General features: G+C 38.0%; 2 protein-coding genes across 3 annotated transcripts; both read left to right on the plus strand.

The window, feature by feature from the left end:
- Positions 1-2,258: 2,258 nt before the first annotated feature.
- On the plus strand, positions 2,259-10,515 carry LOC116330662 (deleted in malignant brain tumors 1 protein-like). 2 transcript variants are annotated; one of them, XM_039607777.1, is made up of 7 exons: positions 2,259-2,290; positions 2,434-2,469; positions 2,555-2,899; positions 3,727-3,996; positions 4,945-5,268; positions 9,481-9,606; positions 9,708-10,515. In XM_039607777.1, the coding sequence occupies exons 3-7, from the start codon at positions 2,785-2,787 to the stop codon at positions 9,764-9,766; spliced, it is 894 nt and encodes a 297-aa protein (XP_039463711.1). In that variant the 5' UTR covers positions 2,259-2,290; positions 2,434-2,469; positions 2,555-2,784; the 3' UTR covers positions 9,767-10,515. The 2 variants fall into 2 exon arrangements, with proteins under 2 accessions (XP_039463711.1, XP_039463710.1); XM_039607776.1 differs by having other exon boundaries at positions 9,481-10,515.
- A 4,027-nt stretch (positions 10,516-14,542) lies between these two features.
- LOC116330660 lies at positions 14,543-22,893 on the plus strand. The gene is made up of 8 exons (XM_039607778.1): positions 14,543-14,605; positions 14,749-14,784; positions 14,870-15,214; positions 16,787-17,062; positions 17,170-17,463; positions 17,960-18,283; positions 21,400-21,525; positions 21,619-22,893. The coding sequence occupies exons 1-8, from the start codon at positions 14,563-14,565 to the stop codon at positions 21,885-21,887; spliced, it is 1,713 nt and encodes a 570-aa protein (XP_039463712.1). The 5' UTR covers positions 14,543-14,562; the 3' UTR covers positions 21,888-22,893.
- Positions 22,894-23,197: the final 304 nt, after the last annotated feature.

Genomic DNA, 23,197 nt, shown 5'->3' on the forward strand with positions numbered 1-23,197 from the left:
ATCACCTTTTTAATTTTCAGATTCAGACTCCAAATCACAGGGCTGAACTATTACCCCCATAAAACATTTATTATTTACTGTCCAGATGTCAGCGTTGGTGGAAACAAACTCTACCTCTTTGAGTGTAGCCTTCAAGATAGAGTTCATTTTGTTATATTCTCTCTCAAGGTATCCTACAAATGACTTTCTCTGGGGCAGCTTGACACCACTTTTAGTTACGATGCGTCAGAATGACTCAGAGTCTACAGTGGAAATCGGCAACATGTCCTCGACGATATAGCCTGCAACGAGCTTCTTCAGTTCCGCGACACTAAGTCCTGTCGCTCTTACGTCTATTTTAACCTGTTTAGCAGGAGTGGGGTTTAGCAGGAGAGGACAGCAGCTCCGACCGTGCTCATAAAACAGGCTGGTTGCCCAGGTGCAGCACTTTAGCAGCATTTTACGATGAGGATTTATGGGATTTTCTGACTGTAGTACATTTAAAGATAGCTATCAGCAATCTTTTTGTGATAGTTCACATAGGTCATATCAAGAAAATTTTTTTTCATTTCCACCTAATTTACTTACTTGCAGTTCCCATATCCACGCATGCAAAATCACATAATTGCACTGTGAAACTTTTAACCACTAGCTTCTCCTTTCCTGCCACCAAACCACCTCCTGTCTGTCAAATGTCTGTGGAAAATCAAAACTATCTTTGATTTCTTTAAGAATTAGAAAATATTGTTTGCTTTAGTTATAAGTGGGTAGGATGACATTTGCAGATAAAATTTTGGGTTTTTACCTACCTAATGATTAAAAAAGGGTCCAAATCTCAAGATGTTTTTTTCACTAGTGTCAATTTATTGATGCAGAACAATTGCTAGACAAGGCAAGCAGTGATTATGACTTTTAGTTTTTGACAAGACAAGCTAGTAAAATATTTTGAAAACACTTCACTACACTTAAAAGTGTAAAAAGAAATGTTCCCCATCAGTGTTCTATGGATCAGTGTTACTGCTGCAGATAATTAAAGCTCTATAGTCGTGTGTGAGATGTTCAGTTTTGCTTCCTTTGTCTGGTCAGCCAGGTTATGTTCCCTAACTGTGTTTCCCAGGTGTATCCACTCTGTGCCAATTCCCTATTGCATATATATTGTCTGCATCTCACTCTGTTCTTTTCTCCCCCTTTGTGGAAGTAGTGTCTGTCTGTTTGTCTGTTCCTGCCCTGCTTAGTTTTTGTATTTTCCTTTTTCTTTTTTTAACATTAAAACTGTGATTTTTATATCTCTCATTTCCCCCTACTCGGAATACTGCAGTTCACTTTATACTGGTCTCTGTCAGACCGTCCTGTCCCGTCTCCAGTTTGTCCAAAATGTTGCTGCTAGGCTTCTCACAGACACCCCCAAAAGAGATCATATTACAGCTGTTTTGACTTCTCTCCAGTTAGTTTTACAATCACTTTCAAGTTTCTCCTGTTTGTCTACAAAACCCTTCATGGTTTGGCTGCTTTCTACATCTTTGACCACTTACAGCCCTGTTCAGCTTCCAGGTCCCTCTGATCAGCTGAGCAGATGCTTCTGACTGTTCTCTGCTCTGTATTTAAAGTCAAAGAGACCTGCATTCTTGTGGTTGTCCCTGACCTGTGGAAGAGCATTCCCCTCATTGTCAAATGTGCTCCCTCCACTGAGTCATTTAAAACCAGACTCAAAACTTATTTCCCACTGGCATTTGAGTCTGTCTGATTTGTTCATGTGTTTGTGTCATGTGTATGTTTAGCACCTACTATGTATTTTACTTGTTTTTTTTTAATCTAGTCCTGTTTCCTTCTTGTTTTGTTTTGTTAATTTTGCTTTTTGTACGGATCCTGAAAAAGAGACTCGTCAAAATAAGCTTATGCGTTGGTTTTATAAGGAAGATCTGTAATCCATTATCTGCCTGCTTTCTTGGATGTTAGACCATTACTTGCAATTAAGTACTCAGATCCATATAAAAGGACATTTTTATATTTATTTTTAAGCCCAGATGAATATAAACCTTGGTAAATGTGTTGTTTGAGTGCTGCAGTTTGTTTTTGGTGCTCTAAATTTCAGAGTTGTTCATAATTAGTGCTCTGTTACTTCACGTAAGAAAAAAAAACCAAATCAAAAGGAGAAGTGTTTCAGAAGGATAACCAATGTGAAGTGTTTTTGTAAACCACAGGTTTTAGTTCAGTTTTCTGTCATCTGTTCTCATAAATGACATGAAGCAGCAGCCTTTCTTCTTAGTCATGGAGGGCAGAGAGAAGAGAGCACTTGACTAATTGATCTTCGGTAAAACAGATTTTCCATAATGTTTAATACTTTTCTTTATCACAGAGACAGTCTGGATAATTTTACAACAACTTTTCTTACAATATTTTTCACCTGAATAACTTTATGTCCTTATAATATTCTATGTTTTAATTTTCCCATAGTTGCTTATCTCGTGGTCTCACCTTCACCTTCTGCAGGTCAGTCTGTTCTAACCTGTCATACTTACATTTTCAATTTAAAGCCATTTTTGCACTATAGTTCATATTGTCTTTTTCCTGATAGGTCTGCTCAGATTAGCTGGAAATGGGTCCACTCGGTGCTCTGGAAGGGTTGAAATCTATAAGTCTTACTATGACTATAACTCTTACTCTTACCGTTACGCCTCCTGGGGAACAGTGTGTGATGATGGCTGGGACTTAAAAGATGCTGAGGTGGTCTGTAGAGAGCTGAACTGTGGGATAGCACTGGAGGCTCTTGGGTCTGCATACTTTGGTCAAGGTACAGGGACTATCATGCTTGATGATGTGGACTGTTCAGGAAGTGAAACTTCTCTAAATGATTGTCGTCACAGAGGACTTAGGACACACAACTGTGGCCATAGTGAAGACGCTGGTGTGGTCTGTTCAGGTAAGAAAACTGTTCCAAAAGTCTGTGGTGGTGTCACAACTGGGTTTTTTTCATGTATTAGTTAATACTTAGATTCTAGTTTGTTTTCACTCCATCATATTTTGCTTATCTTACTTTTTTTTTTTTACAAGCATCATTACAATGTGTGCACTGCAACATTTGCTTGAAATGAACTCTAATTTAAAAACCTCCTTTAGCAGCAATAACCTGAAACATTCATAAGATAGAAGCAAGGTCAAAAAAAGTTTCTGCCTAACCCCCTCGAGATAGTGTGAGAAAAAGGAAATATGAGATGAGAGAATGAAAAGAGCAGTTAAAGTCTGTAAAATTAGTGCCAGTAACTAATCAGAGAAGTTTAAACCATTACCAGCCTGCTCTACACTGTTATAGCTCATGATCAGTTTCAGTGAGTGTTTATCTGATGTTTTTTCTTCATAATTTGACTTAATGGTCATTGATCATATGTCCCAGATGTCCAGGGAGAGAAACCAAGAAGTAGCAGTGTATTGGAGAAGAGAAGGAGGCAGTACAAATTATTGTGGTATTCAGGGGAGAGCACACCTGCCTCATTTTTCTGTGTGTATACGAGAGGCTGGAGATAGTGTAACCAGCAGTAACAGTGCTGCACATAACTGCCAGCAGATGATAAATCAGATACAGCATGAAAAAAAAGTGAGCTGGTAGTCAGCTGCAGAGATTTGTCATTTGCAGACACAAAACGGTATCAGCTAAGCCATCAGCCAATATCATAGCCACTAATATTATCTGATCTGAACTTGACTGTGTCCTGTTTTATCTAATACTGTATCTTTTTTTTTATTTTTTAGAAATCCTCCCAGAGCCCACCCTCTCCTTGTACAGTAATGAGGTCACCTGGGGTCAGGGCGTCAAAATCAATTGCTCAGTCTCAGAAAAGTTCTCAGGTGGAACTTTTATCCTCCAGAAGACTTCAAGCTCATTCAGTCAGACTAAACCATCCTCTACGAGCTCTGTTATATTCAATCTTCGCAATGTGAACTTTGATCATGATGGACTGTACCAGTGTCAGTATATGAAAATAAGTCGAAGGTTCAGCTCTTCCTCTGTCAGACTCACTGGTAAGAAAAAAATCCACTTTGCCAAGTTCTTTGTTTCATTCTCTTCTTTCAATAATAGAATCAGTAACCTGGTGAGATAATGCTTTCATATGTTGATATTTTTTCAGTGAGTTTTCCGAAACCCCGTATCTCCATTTGCCCTGTTGGTGAGGTGACCTGGGGTCAGACTGTTGAAAACACATGTTCAGTCTCAACTCAGGTTTTAGGTGGATCGTTCACTCTGAGTCAAATTCAGGGTTCATTCAGAAGGAGCCAAACCTCCAACACAAACTCTGCTACCTTCAGTATTCCTAACGTGGACTTTGATAACGAGGGATTGTACCAGTGTCAGTATAAGAAAAGAGGCTCAAGTCGTGAATTTAGCTCCCCATTAAGTGATTCGGTCAGACTCTGTTGCTGGTTAAAAATAACAAATACAAGTATGGACTAACTCTTGGAACAAAGCGGACACGAATAATAGTGACGTAAAATAAGAGATTACTGCATTTTCATTTTTATCATTGGTCCTTTGATTGTTTTAAAAATGTAACAAAGTTACTGAAAGAGTTTTTCAATCATAGCTTTAAACTTAGTTAATTGTTGTATAGAAAAATGTATTAAAAACAAAAATGTTTTTCTTTATAGTTTTTAGTCATTTTATTTATCCGATATTTTTACTGCTTTCTTTATTTTTGGCCATTATCAAAAATGCTCTCAAAGCCCACTGTAGCAAGGAGCAATCAGACAGTATTAGAGGTTAGTTATTGGAGACTGTGGAGCGTTTAGCAACGAAAGAATCAAATCTAGAGTTTGCAAAGATCTATAAGAGTGAATATTCATTCATCAAATCACAAGAACCATAACAAAAAATGTTAATGCTGCACCATAACTGCTGAATGTGTAAACAAGAAACTAAGTGTTGTGTTTGATTCTGCTCCTTACTTAATCCTGGTACCTTTTATTCCCCAGTGAGACTGCAGACACCCAGCATCTCCCTGACCTCTCCTAGTGCAGGTCTGGTCTGGGGTCCTGAAGGTGCAGAGATCACCAGGGGTTACGGTTTTGTCTTCACCTGCTCCGTTAACTCCAGATTTTCCAGTGGACGTTTCTTTCTCATCTTCTCTGAGTCCAACATCACAGACAGCAAGCCAGCAGTCAACAACTCAGCCTCCTTTAGTTTCCCTGTAGCTGAGTATGAACACCAAGGCAACTACAGCTGTGTGTATGAAGTCACAGTGTCCACACGGACATTCAGTTCTACTGCAACAGCACCCATTACTGTCATCATTAAATGTAAGTATACTATTGAATTTATGTATTAAAAATTAGAACATACTGTGCACACTGGCCACTCTATTCCCTATTTTTCCCTTATGGATTTTCTCTGTTTGAAAGTATACCAAACAAACAATACCAAAAAAAAAAATCGGGTCTTTTAATTTCAGTTATTTTTGATTTATTTCAAGAGCTTAGTCTTTTATTTTTAATAGTGGGAGACAGAATTAAATAATAGACATGGACATGAACATTGTAAACTCGAGCTCTTTTAATTCCTGAAAAAAGTCTTTAAACTGCATTTCAATTCAAATCACAGAAAAAAAGAAAAGAAAAAAAATCTCTGGCCAGAATTGGGCAGACCTAAAAATAAAGTCCTTTAAGTACATTTTCAAAATGGTATTGTCTTTAAATAATAATAATAATAATAATAATAATAATAATAATGAAGTTTTAACATAAGGTGCAGTTTTTCCTCTTAAAAAAATAAGGCAGAAACATAAAAGGTTATTTGACCAGCTTCACCTTTAAACTCTGAGTAACCTTAGCCAAAATTATTTTGTACATTAGGCTAAAATAGTGTGATCATCGAACATTTTAGTGCAAAAATAACAAATCCTCTGGACTCACAGTACCGCCATGCTCATTTACTGTCCATCTCTTTCAGCCAGTTACAAACTAGCCTGTTCACATTTTCAGAGCTGAAGGCAGCTCTCTTTTACTTTCCAAGAAGCTCAGTCAAAAACCTGTAGCAGACAATTCAAAAACGTAGTTATTAATCTATACAATAACTGTCAACTATAGAGCTTTTTGAAGAAACAATAACAATAAGTAAAAAAAAACAAAAAAGTTTTATTTACCTGCATTACATTGCAATTAGATGGTACAGCTCTTATCAAGGCTTCTGTCAGGTAGTCTTTTGAAATGAAATTTTCATTTTTCACATCAAGTTTTATTATTTAGTTTAAGTGAACTATAACAACAGACACAAAAAAGTAATATTGTGTATCGCATTAAGTGCTAGGAGGAGTTCCATGAGTTATACATCAGGGAAACCAAACAATCTCTGGCTAAGTAGATCGCACAACATGGGAAAAGAGAAGAGCGCTGAGAATTGGAACAATTTTACACCAGTCTGTCCTTAACAATGTGACGATGTCCCTGTATTGAATCTACAAATACCAGAAGACGGACTACAAAATGAATACATAAAATGACTACACAATGTGTTCTATCCCTGTTGTTTTATCAAGGTCATATAAATGAGAACAGCCCGTGAAAAATATCCCTTCATTACATTTAAAGAAGAAGGAACATTTGGGGTCAGATTTATTAATGTCTGCAGCAGCGCAAAGCCTAATAAGCTGGTGGACTTACTAAAGAGGCTCAGTGTTTTGTAACTGAAAATTGTGAACAGGAGTATTTTTGCAGCTGGCTTTATGGCACATCACTTTAACAACCTGCTCAACCAAATGGTCGAGCACATTTATATTTTAAATAAGAAGAGTGCCTAACTTCACTCCAACTAACTGAGCCATCTCTACTACTTAGTTAAGGTATGCAGTGCTGAAATAATCCACCAGATGTCACTGTGAATGGTGAATGGTTGGTTCTTCTTATCCCTCTCCCAACCAGGAAGTGAGAAACCAAAAAACCACCTAACATATTTTGAGTGTTTTTGATTAAACTAAGGTAGGAAGGTATAAGTTTTTGATATGTGATAGTGTTAGAGGACTTACTGAACAGATTTATGTGGCTTGATAACATAAAAAGAAATTTAAATGTGTAATCATTTTTTGTGCTCAAACGGTTGATGTCACTTTATGGTGCTAATGCCAACATTAACCTAAATGTTATTAAATGTATTATTTGCCATAAAATAAACCCACTGGACCCATTTTGTTTATCCATTGCTGTTGATAAATCACATTAAGTGTTAGCATAGCAAGAATATGCTGAAAGAATTTCCACGGTAAGTAATTTTTGTAACTTTCTGAGTTAATATAGAAAACTCAGAAAGTTACAAAAATTAAAAAGAATAATATGGTAAAAATCAAGAGTAACATGTGAAAATTACAAATATCACAACTAATTACCTTTTAACTAAATTACACTAGCTGGTAAATTAATATTACTAAGTTGTCAAAATTATCATTTCATACTTTACAAGTACTAGATGGGCGCTGAGCAGTTGAATGGCTCATAACCACATGCTCCTGTGGTGGATTCGTGAGTGGTGTCTCCTGATACCATCCACTTTCAAGCACAGTGTGTTTGAGGTCATGGTCTCACATGAAGCCACAAGGGCTGGCACTCTCCGCCAATATATTGCCAACAAACTGGTTGAGTGGGGTTTTAAATTGTTCTGCCAAGTTCATCTGGATTATCGATAACTTGCTACTGTAAGGCAGATCCACACTCTTCAATGCTCCCCTCAGTGTAGAGGAACAGAAGCTACCTCTAGAAGCCAAAGTTGTAAAAAACACTGTGCAAACCCATAAAAGAACCTTAGCTCTTCACAAGTTTCAGCTTGGTCCAGAAGTTGCACTCCTCCTTGGGTGTCAGGTGCATTGGTACTCTATGACCAAACTGCACTGGGTGGAGCTCCCCTGATGGCAGGCAAAGACCTAATGAAGAAGGGCCATGGAGGTCTGATGAAGGTCTGATTGCAGTAAAAAGGTTTGACAACAAATATGTCAGCCTTCTAAGCAATGCCTGTGGGTTCATGCCTCTTTCATCTGTCTAAGGATGTAGCAAAGAGTCCAACGCAAAGTTCACCATTCCATGCTCATCACTCATCCCTGCAAATAAGTAGCATATGGACAGAATTGACTTTTTTCAACTGTATTTTCTACTGTACTTGTATTAACATTACATTTCATAGGTAAACCATTAAGTGACATCTCAACTATTTGGTAGAGATCAATATTTTAAAAACTATAGGGTGTGCACACAGGTGTACACACGGGTGTTAACTGTTCATAGACACAAACCACATCTTCCTTGGCTGCTACCTCAAAGCACATTGTGCGCTGTTGGTCCTGCGTGATGCACAACAACACTCATTATTTAGTATTTACTGTTATTTACACTTAGCTGGATTAATGAGATGGTGTTGTGTTTACTATGCTGCTCTCTGTTTTTTTGCTTGTTTTCTCTTATTTTTCTCTCAACAGGTGATCCGGGAGATTTTTTTTTTTTTTAAGTGTCCTCAGTGTTCTCACTGTCCCTCTTCCCCTCTGTTTTTCTTTTCCTTCATCTTTCTTTCTCCTTTTCCTATCCCCCAGCCACGTCTGTCCCATCTGTAACAACTGAAAATAAAAATAAAATAAAATAAATAACAATAACAACAAAAGTCGACCAAATGGACCAATATGGCAAAGCCATGATGATCCACTAAAGTAAATCCGTTGGGTATCTTTGTTGGCCTTCAGACAAACAAAACCAAACAGGACAGGCAAAAAACCAAACAAACAAACAAAAAAGAAATGCAAACAAAAAAACTTTCCATTGCTTTTTTTCTTGGTGGGTTAGCTAAAGGGATATGTAGTTGTAAGAGTTTCACTTTCAGGAGCAGAAGATTTAAATGAATTGCACAAATGTGAATTAAAAAGTCTGCATCACACAATTTGTTGCAAATTGCACAAACGCTGCATCATTGCAGCATCGCAGTTCCTGGGCTGCCTTTCCTCATAACAGCCATCCCTCAAGATTCTCTTCATTTAAAGCAATGCATTATCAGAGATTGTAACATCTAGTCCTTTTACTGAATTGGAAAAATAGCTAAAACAAAGATTATAACATTAGAAGACAAGATAGAAGGACCAGAACAGGAACGTAAACAGGGGTTAATAAACTAAAGCATTACCTAAAATGGGGAACTTAAGGCACAGATAACAAGAAATTCATAAGCACAGGGAAAGTAAACATAATACCATAAATAGAAGGTAATGGAGCTTGAATGTAAACCGTAACCCTAATCCTGGATCAGGTTTAGGGAAATAAAGACCCCAAAACACTAGGAAAGAACAGATGACTACTCTAAACAGGAGTACAGCATACATACATACATCAATAAGCATGATTCAAAGATAATCAAAAATACAAAAGTAAAGAAAACCAAAACATCCCCAAAACTCAAAACCCTGGGTCAAAGATGCAGGGACAACAATAACTCATGCAGAACCACTTTCTCTCTTGCATATTTGACAAAAACCTTTTCTCTCTTAGTTCCTCGGATGCTGCTGGTCTCGTCTGTAGTTGCTGTGGTCCTGTTGCTCCTGCTGGTCTTTTTGGTGGTCTTCCTGGTGCTCAGGAGAAGGAGACAAACACAGCTGGGCTACAGCCACACCAGAAGTCTGTGCTCACCAGAACAAACAATATATTACATGAAAAAACAACAGCTTTGTTTTGAATATGATGTCCACATGACAGAAATCTGCTCTGTTGTCTTTCAGTGACTCTAACAATCTGTGATGAAGATGATGACGTCAGTGAAAAAAGATATGGATTCTGAGAGACTGAACACCAAAGAAATCACACTGAACAAACAGGAAGAGCAGAGAAAGAGAAGAAAAGCAGATGAAGATCAAAGCAGTAGTGATGAAAATGATCATGTATTTGCAACTCGGTCATTTGGTGAACAAACTGTGGACCTTTGTAGAGAACAAAAAGATGTTTATCAAAATCTTTAGGTTAATATTGATTAACATTGATCCATTCAGTTTAACACAGAATATCAGCCAGAAGAAACTAAAACTCTCGTATCTTTCTACAATGAGACTACCACGTGGTCAAATATTTCATATAGGTTAAGATTAGTAGCTACAGTGTCCATTAACTGATCATTTAAGCTTTTCTACTTTTCTTGGCTTACCGTATTATTGTCATAAATTGTCATTTCTGTTACACTTTTAACCAGTTATAAAAACAAAAAAAACACAATTATGTTCTAACCTATTAGACAGATTATAAATTCTGTTTCTGTTTTATAATAATACTGCATTATAAGCCTCAGTCATCCAATATCGTATGTTTTGTGATTGACTTTTGCGTACAATGACAGTGAAATGCGATTATTAGCAATTTGTATGATACTTTTAACCAGGTGTGTCAAATTCATAAAGAGTCACATGGTGAAGAAGAATCACATCACATCCAATAAAATGGATTTGGAAATTATTCTGTCTACAGCCCTTTTGAGCAAGTAACAAGTGACAACAACAATCTTCAAATCTCATAATAAAGATTGCTCTCCCAAACTGAGTGACGGCACACCGTTTTTTTTTTCAGGCCAAGTCATCCTGAGTTGGAAAGACTTCTGTTTAGAAACTAGAAAAAAACAAAAAACAAAACCACAGTGGCTCGCTGGACTCCAGACTGTGAGATCTCAATTACTTTATTTCTCATTTGTTCCTGAATTTCCTTGGATCATGGAATGATGTCTGCTCCACTTTGTCAGGCAGGTCCTATTTAAGTGATTTCTTGATTGAGAGCAGATGTGGCAGTAATCAGTCCTGGGTGTGGCTAAAGAAACTGAACCCTGCTAGTGATAAATACATTAAGTGTGATCTAACTCCAAAGTCATGTGTCAGGAGTGTTTCACTTGTTCAGTCTTCAAGCGCTCCAGAGAGGTCACAAGCATTCTCGTTTTTTAGATTATATAACTGAGTGGGTTTGTAATTGTAACACAAAAATTCAATATGGACAAAAAGACAAGCCATTCATCCAATCATGGGCAGCTCTGCTGAGAAGATGATGTCTAACGATATTATATATGTGTTACTCTTAGATTGATTTAATAAGTATTTTTTTAAACTATTTTCCTACCTGACCTATTTCTAATATTTCCAAACTAATTTTGAAAAAAAAGTGTCAATGCTTTGTGAAATGTAGTGAAAATTGATAGTCTGTCCCAGTAATAGTGAGTTAATAAAAAAAAAGTTTGTTCTGTTTACAGTGTTAACGAAACCTATTTAAAATTTTGCATTCCTAAACAATGAAAGTTAACGTGCAATGACAGCTGTCTAACGAGAGCAGGGGTCTTGAACTCGAGGGCCGGTGTGCTGCAGGTTTTAAATCTCACCCTGGGTCAACACACCTGAATCATTCAGTTCATTACTAGGCCTCAGGAGAACTTCAAGACATGTTGAGGAGGTCATTTAGTCATTTAAATCAGCTGTGTTGGATCAAGGACACATCTAAAACCTGCAGGACACCGGCCCTCGAGGACCGCAGTTCGACGCCTGTGAACTAGAGCATGGGTCTCTAACTCCAGTCCTCGAGGGCCGCTGTCCTGAAACCTTTCCATGTGTCCCTGCTGCAACACACCTGCATAAAATCTGTAGGTCATTAGCAAAACTTTACTGGATGCCAAGGTGGCAACCCCTAACCCTACTCAACTAAATTTAAATAAAAGTGTAAGTTTACAAAAAAAAAGAAGTACTTCTAAATCTACTTTTATTGCACCATGTTCATTCACTCATGAGCTGCTGTAACATTATTCAAATGGCTGAAATGCCACCTCAGCATGCAGCCAAGTTCTATAGAGTCTTGCTAATGACATACTAATTGTATTCAGGTGTGTTGCAAGGGGGACACATGGAAACGTTTCTGGACACTGGCCCTCGAGGACTGGAGATTAACACCTGTGAACTGGAGTAAAGTAAGACAAAATGTTATTGGGCTGTGTAACATGGAAATGAGTATAATGGAGTGATTCAAGTCAGTCCAATGGTCTCCTCCCATTTCAGCAAACTTATAGGGAGGTGTACAGGAGGCACTGATGTGGAGTGCACAGAGACACCACACATAAAGACAGAGACAAGAAAACAGTGAAAGAGGGAGAAAGTGAACACAGAGGGAACTAACTAACACAACTTTACAAGTCATCAATAACTGAAACCAACAAAAAATTGAAGACTCAGTATTTCAAGGAATACAAAAGAGAACAAACTCAGTAAAACAAACAAACAAAAAAACAATTAAAGAAGAAAGAAAATAAAGACATCTAAACCTCAAAAAACACAAGGTACTTAACTAAGGAACTAACTAAAGAAAAATTAAAAACCCAAACCAAGAGACAGCCTGTAATACTAAACCCAAAAGATAGACTAAACATATACAGAGGACACAGGGGAGTCATATTAAACAACAAACAAAGAGAAATATGGACAATACTGTCACAGTTAATGGAAGCTGACTGTGTGGAGTGAGGAGTAGGACCCAAGGGCAGAACAAAATTTAATGTTAACAGAAAGCGAGCAGTTTATTAAAGTCAGGTCCAAAACAAAAGCGTGAAATCAATTCAAAGTTCAATTCAATAATCTAAAATTGGGAAAATAAGAAGGAAAACATGAAATATCCTAAACACGAAAAACCCTAAACATGACAACTGGGCATGCATACATGAAGTCCTGGAAACATATCATGACGTAGCACACACTCGGACATGGAATGAATGAAAACACAGAGGATAAATACACACAGGAGGTGATCAGGGGAAGTGGAAACACATGAGGAAACAGCTGATACGAATGAACATAGTGACGCCACAGGGGAAGTGAAATTAAACACACACTGAACATGGAAACACAATGGGAAGCAGACATGACAACATGAGCTTGACAGCATAGGAAACGCAGACATGAAGCACATGACAGACTAAAACACAAGGACTTAACATGACGAACCGACGAGGAACACGCACACTGTAACTACACACAGAGGGGAAAAGGGACTGGAGATGAGACAAGGACATAACTAAGCACAAACAGAACGTAATGTTTGGGGGGAAACACACATGACAGATGGAACAGGTCACAGGGGAAACATGTAAACAAGAGGAGGGGACAGGGGACAAAGACATCACTGAAACAGATGAAGAGTGAGGGAGACTTAAACACAGGGGGTGAACACACGAGGGGAATCTAATAAACAATGAACTATAACTGGGCAATGTAGGAGCTTAAGATAACTAAATGAACTTAAACATGAACCATAAAGCCTCAAAATATATGAAAACTCAAAGCTCTGGGTCAAACGATGCAGGATCGTGACAAATACAGGCTAAATACTCATAAAGAGGAACCAGAAGCACAAATCATAAAACTACAATAACAGTAAAAAATAATAATCCATAATTCCACAAAACTCAAAACTCTGTTTCTAAGACCCATGACATGACAACCTGAGCTGGCTCAACTGAGTTCATCACCGGGCTTTGCCCAGCTACCCTATGGAGGAACTCGTGTTGTCGACTTGTATTTCAGGAACTGTTTCTTTACTTTTGTAAAGTGTCATCATATTTACTATAAATGTGTCTTAGAGTACAGATATGTATGTGTCCATCTATGGTCAACAGAAATTCAGTTGGTCATCTTGCAACATCGTTAGCCACATACATAAATGTATATACGCATTCATATACACACGTGCACACTAAAGTAGCTGCACTGTGAAACTTTAACCACTAGCTTCTCCTTTCTTGGCACTAAACCACCTGCTGTCTGGAAACTTTCTGTGAAAAACCAACACTGATCGTCTTTACTTCTTTGCCATTTTCCTGAATATACAGAAGCAAAAATGTTATCTAACCCTTTAATGAATTAAAGATCATGTTTTAGTTATGAGTGTTTATTATATGGAAACGTGTTGTTTTCGGTCACTTAGTTTATTAAAGAGAAGAGGAACAGTTGGGTTTCAACTTTACAAAATTACCAGCTGTAATATGTAAAGCTCAGACCTGGGAGGCTGGTGGAGGATAGAAAAATAAAATGAAGTAAAATGGTCAAAAATTGCTAGAAAACACCAGGATAAAATGTTCTTATTAGTTTTTAGAAACTATTGATTAATTGTACCTTAGATTAGAGCTCTGTTACTGTGTCTTTTTTGTAATGTTTTTATTTTCTTTTTTTCTTTTTTTTCAGGCAGAGATAGTAATGCCAACATTCAATTTTCTTAGACATAATACCTCAGAAGTTTTGATGCACATGCATTCACACTGATGTACATAACAAAAATTCAGGTCCATATAAAGGGAAAGGTTTGGATGTATTTTCAAGTCCATGACTTGGACAACACAAATGTGTTGTTTGAGTGCTGCAGTTGGTTTTTGGTGCTCTAAAGTTCAGAGTTGTTCAGTATTCGTGCTCTGTTACTTCATGTAAGAAAAAAAGAAAGAAAGAAATCAAAAGGAGAAGTGTTTCAGAAGGATGACCAGTGTGAAGTGTTTTTGTACACCACAGGCTTTAGTTCAGGTTTCTGTCGTCTGTTCTCATAAATGACATGAAGCAGCAGCCTTTCTTCTCAGTCATGGAGGGCAGAGAGAAGAGAGCGCTTCACTTTTTGATCCTCGGTAAAACAGATTTTCCATAATATTCAAAACTTTTATTTATCACAGAGACAGTCTGGATAACTTTACAACAACTTTTCTTACATTATTTTTCACCTGAATAACTTTATATCCTTATAATATGCCATGTTTTAATTTTCCCATAGTTGCTTATCTCGTGGTCTCACCATCACCTTCTGCAGGTCAGTCTGTTCTAACCTGTCATACTTACATTTTCAATTTAAAGCCATTTTTGCAATATAGTTCATATTGTCTTTTTCCTGATAGGTCTGCTCAGATTAGCTGGATCTGGATCCACTCGGTGCTCTGGAAGAGTTGAAATCTATAAGTCTTACTATAACTATAACTCTTACTCTTACCGTTACTCCTCCTGGGGAACAGTGTGTGATGATGGCTGGGACTTAAAAGATGCTGAGGTGGTCTGTAGAGAGCTGAACTGTGGGATAGCACTGGAGGCTCTTGGGTCTGCTTACTTTGGTCAAGGTACAGAGACTATCATGCTTGATGATGTGGACTGTTCAGGAAGTGAAACTTCTCTAAATGATTGTCGTCACAGAGGACTTAGGACACACGACTGTAGCCATAGTGAAGACGCTGGTGTGGTCTGTTCAGGTAAGAAAACTGTTCCAAAAGTCTGTGGTGGTGTCACAACTGGGGTTTTTTCATGTATTAGTTAATACTTAGATTCTACTTTGTTTTCACTTCATCATATTTTGCTTATCTTACTTTTTTTTTTTACAAGCATCATTACAATGTTTGCACTGCAACATTTGCTTGAAATGAACTCTAATTTAAAAACCTCCTTTAGCAGCAATAACCTGAAACATTCATAAGATAGAAGCAAGGTCAAAAACGTTTCTACCTAACCCCCTCGAGATAGTGTGAGAAAAAGGACATATGAAAGGAGAGAATGAAAAGAGCAGTTAAAGTCTGTAAAATTAGTGCCAGTAACTAATCAGAGAAGTTTAAACCATTACCAGCCTGCTCTAGACTGTTATAGCTCATGATCAGTTTCAGTGAGTGTTTATCTCACTCGGTGCTCTGGAACAGTTGAAATCTATAACCCTTACCCTTACTATTCCTGGGAACAGTCTGTGATTACGGCTGGGACTTACAAGATGCTGAGGTGGTCTGTAGAGAGCTGGGCTGTGGGATAGCACTGCAGGCCCGTAGGTCTGCTTACTTTGGTCAAGGTACAGGAAATATCTTGCGCAGTAATGTGGACTGTTCAGGAAGTGAAACTTCTCTAGATAATTGTAGGTACAGCAGCCCTATTAGATATTACTGTCACCATGGTCGGGATGCTGGCGTCGTCTGTTCAGGTAGGAAAAGTTTTCTATAATGTTTATGGTCTTATCGCTTTATAATAACTGTTTTTTTCATGTACTTGTCAATACTTAGATTCTAGTTAGTTCCCATTGCATCATATTTTACTTTCCCAGAGAAGATGTTCAAATGTCTAAAACACACGTTTGTTTCATTACACTCAATCTGTCTGTTGAACATGTCTGCAGTTTAATGCATGTTTAATGAGACAACTAATTTGCATAGTTTAAACATACCATGTTAACCCGTTTCTCACTAAAACAAAATATTTGAGCAGTGTTTTCCAATAAAAAATGTAAATACATATCTTTAACGGTGGTTTTTATCTAATTAGGATACCGAGAGACAGAAATTTCCACTTCAGCAGCAATTAGACACCAAACTTTCAGATGTTCCCACATTTATTTTGAAGGCTTGTGAAGAACTTTGAGCTCAGATGTCACTTAAAGCCTAATTTACAGACTTTTCATCTTGAAAAAGCGTGTCATCGTAAAGATCCTAAAAATGTAACTGTTGACAGTATTTCTTAATTCATGCAATGTTTCGAAAAAGTCATTTTTCTTTATAGGCAGCATTACAATATGTGCAGGGCAGCATTTTCAGTGCTTGTCCAAAAAAGTGAACTCTTTCATTTAAAGCAGCAATAACTTAAAACTATTTTGTTCAAGAGCTGCAGGCTCAAAAAGAAGTTTCCACCTAAGCCCCTGAAGTTACTGAAGTTTTTCATTTCCATACATGCAATGATATCAACTAAGCCATCAGCCAATAAGACAGGCACTAATATGATCTGATGTGAACTTTACTGTGTCCTGTCTTATCTAATACCACATCTTTCTTTTTTTCTTTTTTTTTTTTTAGAAACCCTCCCACAGCCCACTATCTCCTTGTACAGTAATGAGGTCACCTGGGGTCAGGGCATCAGAATCACTTGCTCAGTTTCATACAAGTTCTCAGGTGGAACTTTTATCCTCCAGAAGACTTCGGGCTCATTCAGTCAGACTAAACCATCCTCTACGAGCTCTGTTATATTCAATCTTCACAATGTGAACTTTGATCATGATGGACTGTACCAGTGTCAGTACATGAAAACAAGTCAAAGGTTCAACTCTTCCCCTGTCAGACTCTCTGTTACTGGTAAGAAAAAAATCCACTTTGCCAAGTTCTTTGTTTCATTCTCTTCTTTCAATAATAGACTCAGTAACCTGGTGAGATAATACTTTCATATGTTGATATGTTTTCAGTGAGTTTTCCGAAACCCCGTATCTCCATTTGCCCTGTTGGTGAGGTGACCTGGGGTCAGACTGTTGAAATCACATGTTCAGTCTCAACTCAGGTTTTAGGTGGATCGTTCACTCTGAGTCAAATTCAGGGTTCATTCACGAGGAGCCAAACCTCCAACACAAACTCTGCTACCTTTAATATTCCTAACGTGGACTTTGATAACGAGGGATTGTACCAGTGTCAGTATAAGAAAAGAGGCTCACGTCGTGAATTCAGCTCCCCATTAAGTGATTCGATCAGACTCTCTGTTGCTGGTAAGAAAAACAAAAACAAGTATGGACTAACTCTTGGAACAAAACAAGATCCTTTGGTTTTTATAAACTATAACAAAGTTACTGAAAGAGTTTTTCAACTGTAGCTTTAAACTTAGTTAATTGTTGTTGTATAGAAAAACAATGTATTAAAGACACAATCTGTTATTCTGTATAGATTTTAGTCACTTTATTTATCTAATATTTTTACTGCTTTCTTTATTTTTGGCCATTATCAAAAGTGCTCTCAAAGCCCACTGTAGCAAGGAGCAATCAGACAGTATTAGAGGTTAGTTATTGGAAACTGTGGAGCGTTTAGCAAAGAATCAAATTTAGAGTTTGCAAAGATCTAAAAGAGTAAATATTCATTCATCAAATCACAAGAAGAACAACAATAATATGTTAATGCTGCACCATAACTGCTGAATGTGTAAACAAGAAACTAAGTGTTGTGTTTGATTCTGCTGCCTTCTTAATCCTGGTACCTTTTATTCCCCAGTGAGACTGCAGACACCCAACATCTCCCTGACCTCTCCTGGTGCAGGTCTGGTCTGGGGTCCTGAAGGTGCAGAGATCACCAGGGGTTACAGTTTTGTCTTCACCTGCTCCATTAACTCCAGTTTTTCCAGTGGACGTTTCTTCCTCATCTTCTCTGACTCCAACATCACAGACAGCAAGCCAGCAGTCAACAACTCAGCCTCCTTTAGTTTCCCTGTAGCTGAGTATGAACACCAAGGCAACTACAGCTGTGTGTATGAAGTCACAGTGTCCACACAGACATTCAGTTCTACTGCAACAGCACCCATTACTGTCATCATTAAATGTAAGTATAGTATTAAATTTATGTATTAACAAGCAGAACAACTTATATCCCACACAGCATATAGTGGCCACAGTGTGCACAGCACACAATTAACCTGTGTAACGAGTTAGTGACAGTGTATCTATTTTTATTGTCCCAACAAAAAAGTGAGTCACATACATACGGATACATTTCACTGCGTGTTATACTTGTATAACTATGCAAGTGGCAGGGATAGCTCAGTAGGTAGAGTGGTCGCCCCATGATCCGAAGCAAGGTACCGACCCTACACCCTGCTCCCCGGGCGCTAGACTGGTGGCTGCCCACTGCTTCACTGACTGAATGGGTTAAATGCAGAGAATAATTTCCCCATGGGGATCAATAAAGTAATAAAGTATATATAGTAAGTAAGTGTTACGACCCGGCTCACCAGACGCATTATAACAAAGGAGATGAATACCAGAGTGTTAGTGAGAGGAGGTTCTATCTTAAAATGGCATAGCAGGTTGGCTTAAATGGCTTGTGCCACCAAGACAAAGACTAGTGAGCTTCCGGAAAGCCTGCCTCCAGTATGCTGCCGGTATGCTTCGGTGTGGCCAATTAGCAACAGCTGAACACACTGAGGAGATTAGGGATTGTAGATGGACACCAAAATATCTTTCCAGTCTTGTGAAGAGATTTTTGAGGATCATTGTATGTTTTTCTGGCTTTTTGACACATTCATCCCTTACTGCTTTTGCATTACGGCAAAGGTTCATGCTTAAATCTCATTACCACATTCTCATATCATCCTGATCCCTCTGGCTTGACTACAGCACAAGACACTTTAACACCCTAACCACGCAATGTACACTAGCTGTAAATTTCCAGATTCTTCTATTTTATCTATATTTATACAATGTATATAACTCACCCACTTGGACATAATGTCCTCTTTTTATATACAGGGAGTGCAGAATTATTAGGCAAATGAGCATTTTGTCCACATCATCCTCTTCATGCATGTTGTCTTACTCCAAGCTGTATAGGCTCGAAAGCCTACTACCAATTAAGCATATTAGGTGATGTGCATCTCTGTAATGAGAAGGGGTGTAGTCTAATGACATCAACACCCTATATCAGGTGTGCATAATTATTAGGCAACTTCCTTTCCTTTGGCAAAATGGGTCAAAAGAAGGACTTGACAGGCTCAGAAAAGTCAAAATAGTGAGATATCTTGCAGAGGGATGCAGCAGTCTTAAAATTGCAAAGCTTCTGAAGCGTGATCATCGAACAATCAAGCGTTTCATTCAAAATAGTCAACAGGGTCGCAAGAAGCGTGTGGAAAAACCAAGGCGCAAAATAACTGCCCATGAACTGAGAAAAGTCAAGCGTGCAGCTGCCAAGATGCCACTTGCCACCAGTTTGGCCATATTTCAGAGCTGCAACATCACTGGAGTGCCCAAAAGCACAAGGGTGTGCAATACTCAGAGACATGGCCAAGGTAAGAAAGGCTGAAAGACGACCACCACTGAACAAGACACACAAGCTGAAACGTCAAGACTGGGCCAAGAAATATCTCAAGACTGATTTTTCTAAGGTTTTATGGACTGATGAAATGAGAGTGAGTCTTGATGGGCCAGATGGATGGGCCCGTGGCTGGATTGGTAAAGGGCAGAGAGCTCCAGTCCCACTCAGACGCCAGCAAGGTGGAGGTGGAGTACTGGTTTGGGCTGGTATCATCAAAGATGAGCTTGTGGGGCCTTTTCGGGTTGAGGATGGAGTCAAGCTCAACTCCCAGTCCTACTGCCAGTTTCTGGAAGACACCTTCTTCAAGCAGTGGTACAGGAAGAAGTCTGCATCCTTCAAGAAAAACATGATTTTCATGCAGGACAATGCTCCATCACACAGCGTCCAAGTACTCCACAGCGTGGCTGGCGAGAAAGGGTATAAAAGAAGAAAAACTAATGACATGGCCTCCTTGTTCACCTGATCTGAACCCCATTGAGAACCTGTGGTCCATCATCAAATGTGAGATTTACAAGGAGGGAAAACAGTACACCTCTCTGAACAGTGTCTGGGAGGCTGTGGTTGCTGCTGCACGCAATGTTGATGGTGAACAGATCAAAACACTGACAGAATCCATGGATGGCAGGCTTTTGAGTGTCCTTGCAAAGAAAGGTGGCTATATTGGTCGCTGATTTGTTTTTTGTTTTGTTTTTGAATGTCAGAAATGTATATTTGTGAATGTGGAGATGTTATATTGGTTTCACTGGTAAAAATAAATAATTGAAATGGGTATATATTTGTTTTTGTTAAGTTGCCTAATAATTATGCACAGTAATAGTCACCTGCACACACAGATATCCCCCTAAAATAGCTAAAACTAAAAACAAACTAAAACTACTTCCAAAACATTCAGCTTTGATATTAATGAGTTTTTGGGTTCATTGAGAACATGGTTGTTGTTCAATAATAAAATTATTCCTCAAAAATACAACTTGCCTAATAATTCTGCACTCCCTGTACTCATTCACTGTAGATAAAGTTCTCTCTCTTTTTTGCACAGTCGAGGAGCGTATCAGGTCACATTTCACTGTGTGTTGTACTTGTATAACTACGCACGTGACAGATAAAGAATCTTGAATATTGAAGTAAAAGTATTAAACCTGACTTCATAAATGCTTTAAAAATTATTTATTTGATTTCAATATCGGAGTCTTACAAGATGAATCCAATGCAGTATTAGACTGATGAAGATCATATTAAATGCTGGCAGGTGATATGATAAACACTGTTGTCTCACAGAAGGTTTGGGGTTTGAGTGTTTTGGTTACCTGAGCTAACTGTGTTTGCATTTAGCACCTTGTGCCTGTGTATCATTTTCTGTGGGTGCTCCAGCTCCCTCTAACAGTCCAAACATGCATGTTAGATACAAATGTCATTCTAAACAATAAATAAAAGACTCCATACGACTGTAGATTCATCTAATGACCTGTCTGCAGTGTGTCTTGAACTCATTTTTGATGAACACATTTGCCAAAGAAGAGCCTCCTTACTATGTAAAACCATGATTACAATGGAAATAGGAAGTGTCAATAAATAATACAGAACCACTTTCTATCGTTCATATTTGACAAAAACCTTTTCTCTCTTAGTTCCTTGGATGCTGCTGGTCTCGTCTGTAGTTCCTGTGGTCCTGCTGCTCCTGCTGGTCTCGTTGGTGGTCTTACTGGTGCTCAGGAGAAGGAGACAAACACAGCAGGCCCACATCCACACCACAGGTCAGTGTTCACCAAAACAAACAATGTATTACATGAAACAGCAGCTTTGTTTTTATCATGACGTCCAGAAAAATCTGCTCTGCTGTGTTTCAGTGACTCTAAGAAACTGTAATGAAGAAGATGACGTCAGTGACGAGGAGAGGATCTATATGAATGTTGAGACACTGAACACCTACAGGAATTTTACCAAGCAAACAGGAAGAGCGAAGAAAGAGGAAACATATGAGAAAGACAGAAAAATGGAAGCAGACGAAGAACAAAGCAGTGGTGATGAAAATGATCATGTATACGTAACACAGATGTTTGCTGAACAAACTGTCGACCTTTATGGAGAACAAGAGGATATTTATCAAAACCTTTAGATTTATAAGGATTAACATCGATCCATCCAGATTAACACAGTCAGAATAATATATAATACATTTTAAGACTGGAAGCTAGAGGGTCCATCATTGATCAGAACATTGCAGCTTTTCTGGCTCGTCATCAGTGTTATTATTGAGAGTGTGTGTGTGTGGGGGGGGGACGACTAGTTTATCACAGATTACACATTTTGAATTTCTGTCTTTTAATAATACCCTCTATAAAATGTCCGTGTAGATGAGTTGGTGAAATTATAGTTCAGAATTGGTTTTAGTTAAAAATAATTTCTTTTTAAGCACATTAACACAGTGTGGTGATAAGTATAAGGACGTTGAAAAGATGGTTCAGAAAGCTGCATCTGGTCAGACACAAACTCAGAAAAGTTGGATTTGTACAAAATGAAATGGCTTAGCGATAACTTTTGTGCTGGACACTGGTTGTTAGTTTATTAGTTTGGAGCTGGTGTAGAGGTGCACCTGTGTGTTTATGCTGTTGTTTGCACTGAAGACTGTGAACATTTAAAAAAGATGTTTCTGAAATCATAGAAATTTCACTTTGGAGATCTTTGAAGCAGCTTATTAATTTTGTTGTGTGTAGAAATGTAAAACAGTGTTTCAGGTACAATTCAAATATGTACAAGTGTCCTTCCTGAAATACCAGCAACAGGGAATAACATGTTTTCCTGTCCAATGTGATGTGTTGAATTTTCTCACAGAATCACATCAATTAAAGGTTGCATCTGATTTTACTCTAAATTGAGCTGAATGTCAAGAAAAATGTAAAGTTAATATTTCATTTCCTGCTCATTCGATTTATTTTAGTTGTATAAGGCTGTTTTGCTAAAACTCAGTGCAGCCCCATTGATGCGGTGTATGTATATTTTATATATTCTTTTTAAGTATAAAGTAAGAGAATACATTAGGCAAGTTTTTTATCGTGAAGCCTAGCTAATCTTTGTCTTTCTGATGATTATTTAAATGATATAATGCAAATAAATTTGCAATAAAAACAAAAACAACTTGTTCTTGGAGTGTTTGGAAATTAATTACACAATATAACTGCCACTATCTCCAAAACAGTGACCTACAGCGCACACTTATATTAATTATTTAAGCCACTGACCTGTCTGACTGTTACATACATACATGCATTAGCAGTCTCAGTCTCCCTATACCATTTTGTAGAATGTATCTTTAGCTTATTCAGCATGAGCTCTTACTCAGTATTAACCACATATTTCAACAGATATACACAGAACTATTCACACATGATGACTTGTGCAATTGCATTATGAAGCCTTTTAAGCAGT

The sequence above is a fragment of the Oreochromis aureus genome, unplaced genomic scaffold, assembly GCF_013358895.1.
Source record: "Oreochromis aureus strain Israel breed Guangdong unplaced genomic scaffold, ZZ_aureus HiC_scaffold_381, whole genome shotgun sequence".
Taxonomy (NCBI): Eukaryota; Metazoa; Chordata; class Actinopteri; order Cichliformes; family Cichlidae; genus Oreochromis; species Oreochromis aureus.